The 6,473-nt window shown below is 40.8% G+C and overlaps 1 protein-coding gene across 1 annotated transcript in view; it reads right to left on the bottom strand.

The window, feature by feature from the left end:
• Positions 1-231: 231 nt before the first annotated feature.
• LOC142299548 (ubiquitin-conjugating enzyme E2 G1-like) overlaps positions 232-6,473 on the bottom strand; it is a 41,167-nt gene continuing 34,925 nt past the window's right edge. Inside the window, exons 4-6 of the mRNA XM_075341836.1 lie at positions 3,009-3,187; positions 2,571-2,661; positions 232-876 (exon numbers count right to left, since the gene is read on the bottom strand). Coding sequence (XP_075197951.1) covers positions 2,575-2,661; positions 3,009-3,187 — 266 coding nt within the window. The 3' untranslated portion in view covers positions 232-876; positions 2,571-2,574. The remainder of the gene's footprint in view (positions 877-2,570; positions 2,662-3,008; positions 3,188-6,473) is intronic.

The following is a 6,473-nucleotide window of genomic DNA, read 5'->3' as shown; positions in this document are numbered from 1 at the left end:
AGGATTTGCTTGCAGTTTTGTGACATATCTGCACAAAAAAAAAAAAAAAAAAAAAAAAAAAAAAAAAAAAAACAAAAAAAAAAAACAGACTTATTTGCCCTATGTCCATTGCAAGTTTCTATTCCAATTTGTATATCAAATAGTAGCTGCACCTAGCAGATACTCTACTATGCAACACATATTCACAATTACATTGAAATTTACAATAAGAGACTACACAAGAAAACAAAATTATCAAAACATCTCAAAAATAGTTTAATTCTGTAACCAAATAGTTTCACAAAACAAAGAAAAAAAACATTACACAAAAATGACATTATACAGCATAGGGTTAATATAAAAGAGGATTTAAAGTGTCTAGTCTATCAAGAGGTCCAAATGCGGTCCATGAATCTTCCTGGTTCTATTTAAAGGTTGCAACATCCAAGAATCCATTAACGGTAGAAAAAGCCAAATGGTGGTATGGATCAAGACTAAATTCCAGCTGATGTTAGTAGCCAAGCCACAAGAGTTGTGTTATGGGAAAAAGGCATGTAAGCCAATGGTTGTGGCAAGTTTAACCAACTGAGAAAGTCATTGTTTCACTTGAAGACTCCCTTCACAATGCAAAGACTGGTGCTGCAAAGGAAGCCACTTCAGCTTTAGTAAAGAAAACAGACATATGCAAAAATATATATTTGAATAAATAAAGAACTCCAGGTGGGATTGAAAACCGATCTGCAGGTTTTGCAGTTAAAAATGTGAAGTCTATCATATATAATTTATAAAATAAACCAGTAAGTAAACTGCCCACTGAGGGTAAAACAGAGGTCAGTAAAACACCCAATTCTGCTTCTGCCTGTGAATGCTATTGCTCTTCAGATGGCTCTCCGTCCACTGCAATGGAAAAGAAATATATGTTATATAGTTACCCTAAGGGGGACCCTGAAAACCAGAACCCCAAACCATGAGGAAAGTATATACAAGATCACCAAATTTCCCGGATGTAAACTGCTGCCACCACCTACTTTGTCACTTAAGGATCCCAACGTGTCATTCCTTACAGTTCTGCATCTCAGGAAACAATGAGAAATTAATACTAAAATATTGTTCTCTCTTGTAATCGATGCAGAATATTCCAGTGGGTGGATGCAGACCAGCCTCCATCATTGCAGTCAGCCTGCTATCCTAGCAAGTCTTGCCTTTGAGTCATGGGCTGGGCTTATACTTATCCACTGGCTAGTTTGGCATGGATTACCAGGTAGAGCGTGGTATAAAGTCAATTTCTCCGGATATACCACAGATTGTTAGTGCTTATTTAACCCCTTCAACCCCCAGGCGGTTTCCTTTGTTTCTTGCTCCCCTTCTTCCGAGAGCCATAACTTTTTAATTTTTCCATCAATCTTGCCATATGAGGGCTTGTTTTTTGCGGGACGAGTTGTACTTTGAAATGAAACCATACGTTTTACCATATAGTGTACTGGAAAACGGCAAATATATGGCAAGTGTGGAAAAACTGCAAAAAAAAAAAAAAGTGTGATCGCACAACAGTTTTTGGGAGGTTTTATTCACCGTGTTCACTATAGGGTAAAACTGATGTGTTATTGTGATGCCTGAGGTCGGTGCGAGTTTGTAGACACCAAACATGTATAGGTTTACTTGTATCTAAGGGGTTAAAAAAAAAATCACAAGTTTGTCCAAATAAAGTGGCGCACGTTTTGCACCATTTTCAAAAACCCATAGTGGTCTCATTTTTCTGGATCTATGGCTCAGTGACGGCTTATTTTTTGCATCTCGAGCTGACGTTTCTAATGGCACCATTTTTGTGCAGATGCTACGTTTTGATCGCCTGTTACTGCATTTTGCACAAAACTTGCGGCGACCAAAAACCGTAATTTTGGAGTTTGCGTAGCGGTAAAAAATTATAGTTTACTGATCAGATAAATTGATTTTACATTTTGATAGATCGGGCATTTTTGAACGCAGCAATACCAAATATGTATATTTTAACCCTTTAATTTTCAATGGGGCAAAAAGGGGGTGATTTGAACTTAGTTATTCAAAACTTTTTTTTTTTATTTTCCTAGTCCCCTTAGGGGACTATATAGATCAGTAATCACTCTTCCATATCTGTAGATCTCAGCTACAGAGCTGAGAACTGGAGATATGCTGGTTTACTCTCCGTGCTGGCACTGTGCCGACACAGAGAAAGTGACTCATGTTAGCTACAGGCGTCATCACATGACCCTGTGCTACCATGGCAACCACCGAAAGTCCCGTGATCACGCACGTGACTTCCGGTAGGGGTGTCGGTAAGTAAAAGTAATGGCCGCACGCATATACATCTCGCTGACAGATTTTGGCAGAGAAATGTAAGGGGTTAAAAGTTGCAGGTGGAATGCAATTCCACTCGTAACTTGCAGGCACACGTCAGCTGTTGAAATCAGCTGATGTGCGCGGATCGCCACGGCAGGAGGCGGGGACTAACCTCACACGATCCATGACGGATATTTAGACCCAGGAAATCTGGTGACTGGTTCTCTTTAACATGGCAAATCAGACTACTAAAAATAGGAAACCTTAATACTTACAAGTTTATTCAAAAGCCATTTCTTGACTTTTCCTAACACAGCGAGCAACTTTCCTTTTGAATTCACCATTTGGATCTTCTCTCCATTCTTTCTGTTAAAGGACAAAAATAGTTACGGTCTCCTATAGCCAGATTAGATGACTGAATATCAAAGTACCAAACCATTTTAAATCATAATATTGTGCACAATTCAGAAGTGTTCAATACTGTTTGCTGCATAGACCACCATATTTCACCTTCTCCAGAAATATTGCTTTGAGGGAAATGCATTCAATATATGGGAGCAGATTGGACACGTTGCGATTAAAAGAAAATAAATCATATTTTGCTGTAATATCTTTGAGATTCCTTTGCAGACAATATTGACAAACTGCTGGTGCACAATGGATGCTGTATGCAGAAAAGCACATACAAGGGTTAAAGTTACAGGGGTACTTACTGCTGCATCTACGTTGGCTGGGGAGTCACTGTTTGGGTCAGCAAGCATAGAAATAACACTTATCATAATGGTCTCCACAGTGTGAATAGGTAACCAACGTTCCTCAGGCTTCTCATAACCAAATTTGTCTTCACCAGGCTCATGAAGAATAGATATACAAACATCCCCATTCTTTGCAACTATTAAAAAAAAAAAAAAAAAAAAAAATAATATATATATTAATATATTTAGTAAGCTGTTTGATAGTACAACCAAATATCATTAGCCCACTGTGTCAGTTTCTGCATTATTGGTTTAACCCCTTAACGACCATGGGCAGTAATATCACATCCTAGCAGTCAGTGTTATTGCCCCATTGAAAATTAAAGGGTTCAAAAATAATAAAAACCCCAACACACATTTGGTATCGCCGCGTTCAGAAATGCACGATCAAAATATAAAATCAATTAAACTGATCAATAAACAAAGTAGCAGCAAAAAATCCAAACGCCAAATTACATTTTTTGGTCGCCACAAATTTTGCGCTAAATGCAATAACAGGTGATCAAAAAGTAGCATCTGCGCAAAAATGATATTAAAATAGTCAGCCTGAGACGCAAAAAATAAGCCGTCACTGAGCCATAGATTCTGAAAATGAGAACGCTATGGGTCACGGAATATGGTGTAAAATGTGTGTTATTTTTTTCAGACAAACTTCTGATTTTTTTTTTTAACCCATTAGGGCTCATGCGCACGGTAACTGCCGAATATTCTGCAGTGATTTGACAGCACATGTGCGCGTCAAATCAATGCAGAAAAACTGCAAAATGGATGCAATTTTTCTGTACAAAAAAGCAGATTTCATGCGCTATGGCTGCTATCCCCAGACAGAGTGGGAGCTGCATCCATAGCGCACGGAATTGACATGCTCATTTTATGAACGCACGGATTTGGGTCAAAATTTTAGCACCCAAATCGCTGCGTTCACAAAAGCATCGTGCGCACATATCATGCAAAATCTAGATTGTGCTGGGTACGCAAGACGCATGCATTTACGCAATGTGCGCGCAAGCCCTTATATAAAAGTAAACCTATACATGTTTGGTGTCTATGAACTCACACTGACTTGAGGCATCACACCCACACATCAGTTTTAATATCTAGTGAACAGTGAATAAAATATCTCAAAAACAATAGTGCTATCGCACTTTTTTTGCAATTTTTCTGCATTTGGAATTTTTTTTTGCAGTTTTCCAGTACACCATATGGTAAAACCTATGGTTTCATTTAAAATTACAGCTTGTTTCGAAAAAAAAACAAAAAAAAACGCAGCCTTCACATGACCATATTGTCTGAAAAATAAAAAAAAGTTGTGTCTCAGAAGAATGGCGAAAAAAAAAAAAAAAAAATAAAAATATAAAATCGGAAAGCGAAAAATTGGCTGGTCGCGAAGGGGTTAAGGCTATGTACCCACGTTGCTTTTTTTTCTCCGCTTTGCTGCATACAGAACATGTTTTGGCAGGGAAAAACAAACAAAAAACCAAAACCACGCATCTTTTATTGCGTTTGCACGTTTAATATGACCGTTTCCTGCTTCTTTATGTGCTTTCTTTAGTCATTGCGGTCACGGCGCTGTACCCCCGTGATCGCCGCCGAGACACATCTGAAATCAGGATCTGTGTCTATATCATGCTGCTTGCAGACTGGGTAGAAAAACCTGGTGACAAATTCCCTTAAAAGGGAACCTGTCAACAGATTTGGTGACTATAGGCTGCAGCCACCACCAGTGGGTGCTTATATACAGCATTCTAACATGATGTATATAAGAGCCCAGGCCGCTGTGTAGAGCGTAAAAAAAAGATTTTTGTGTACTCACCGTAAAATAGTTTTCTCTTAGCCATCATTGGGGGACACAGGACCATTGGTGTTATGCTGCCTATCCATAGGAGGACACTAAGTAGATTCAAAAGCATAGCCCCTCCTCTGCAGTATACACCCCCTGGCCGGGCCAGGCAACCTCAGTTTTAGTACACAAGCAGTTGGAGAAAAAAAGAAAAAAAAAAAAAAAAAAAAAAGAGTCATAACCAAATAAGGTACTGAGAGAACCAAGGCCCAACAGGGCAACAGGGTGGGTGCTGTGTCCCCCAATGATGGCTAAGAGAAAACGATTTTACGGTGAGTACACAAAAATCCGTTTTTCTCTGACTCCTCATTGGGGGACACAGGACCATGGGACGTCCTAAAGCAGTCCATGGGTGGGTAAACAAACAACACAACCCAAGGACTAGGAACCAGTCCCAGATAGTGGAGTACCTATCTCAGTAGGCGCTCCTGGCTATCGTTTGCAGAATTTTCCTACCTAGGTTCGCCTCAGCTGAAGCCTGGGTATGGATTCAGTAATGCTTTGAAACAGTATGTAGGCAAGACCAGGTCGCAGCCTTACACCTCTGTTCCACTGAAGGCTGATGCCTAATGGCCCAAGGGGCGCCAACTGCTTGCGTGGAATAAGTCCGCAGCCCACTAGGAATGGGCTTGAGTTGCAAGCGGTAGACTTCCTGGATCGCAGAGCGAATCCAGCGAGCCAGCGTTGCCTATGAAGCTGCCGGATCTTTCTTAGGCCTTTCAGGAATGACGAACAAGGAGTCTATGTTCCTAAAGGGGCTGTCCTGGGTACGTAATATCTGAGAGCCCTCACAAGATCTAGCGAATGTAGAAACCTTTCCACCCTATGGACTGGGTGTGGACAAAAAGGAAGTCAGAACAATGTCCTTGTTCATATGAAACAGGGAAATAACCAAATCGGAAGAAAATCCGGAAGGGGGCATAGAACCACCTTGTCCTGATGAAAGATTAGAAAAGGTTTGCGGCAAGAGAGTGATGACAGTTCCGAAACTTGTCTGATGGACGTAATCGCCACTAAGAATGTTACCTTCCAGGAGAGAAGAGCAAGAGAAGATTCCTTAAGGAGGTTCAAAAGGGGACCTCTGGATACCGTCCAAAACGAGATTGAGGTCCCATGGGTCCAGCGACCGTTTATACAGGGAATCTAGATGGGAAACACCCTTGAGGAAAGTCTTGACTTGCGGATTGCAAGCTAGGCGGTATTGATAGAATATTGAGAGAGATGAAACCTGCCCCTTAAGGAAGCTGAGGGCCAACCCCTTTTGCAACCTGACTGCAAAAAAAAAACAAAAACAAAAAACAAAAAAACACAACAAGAATTCTGGGGATCGCCAGAGGCATAGGTTGGACATTAGATTCCCTGCACTGGAAGAGGAAAGTTTTCCACGTACGGTGGTAAATATGGGATGAAGGCCGGCTTTCGGGCACTGTACAAGGTGGAAATGACCGCAGGAGAGAATCTCCCTCTTTTTAAAGTCCAGGTCTCAATGGCCAGGCCGTCAGCTTCAGGGCTCTGGAGTTCTGATGGGAAATGGGCCCTTGGGTCAGCAAGTTTGGAATGCTTACGAGGCGCCATGAGCAATT

Source organism: Anomaloglossus baeobatrachus, chromosome 1 (assembly GCF_048569485.1).
Source record: "Anomaloglossus baeobatrachus isolate aAnoBae1 chromosome 1, aAnoBae1.hap1, whole genome shotgun sequence".
Taxonomy (NCBI): domain Eukaryota; kingdom Metazoa; phylum Chordata; class Amphibia; order Anura; family Aromobatidae; genus Anomaloglossus; species Anomaloglossus baeobatrachus.
This window is presented reverse-complemented; position numbering and strand designations above follow the sequence as displayed.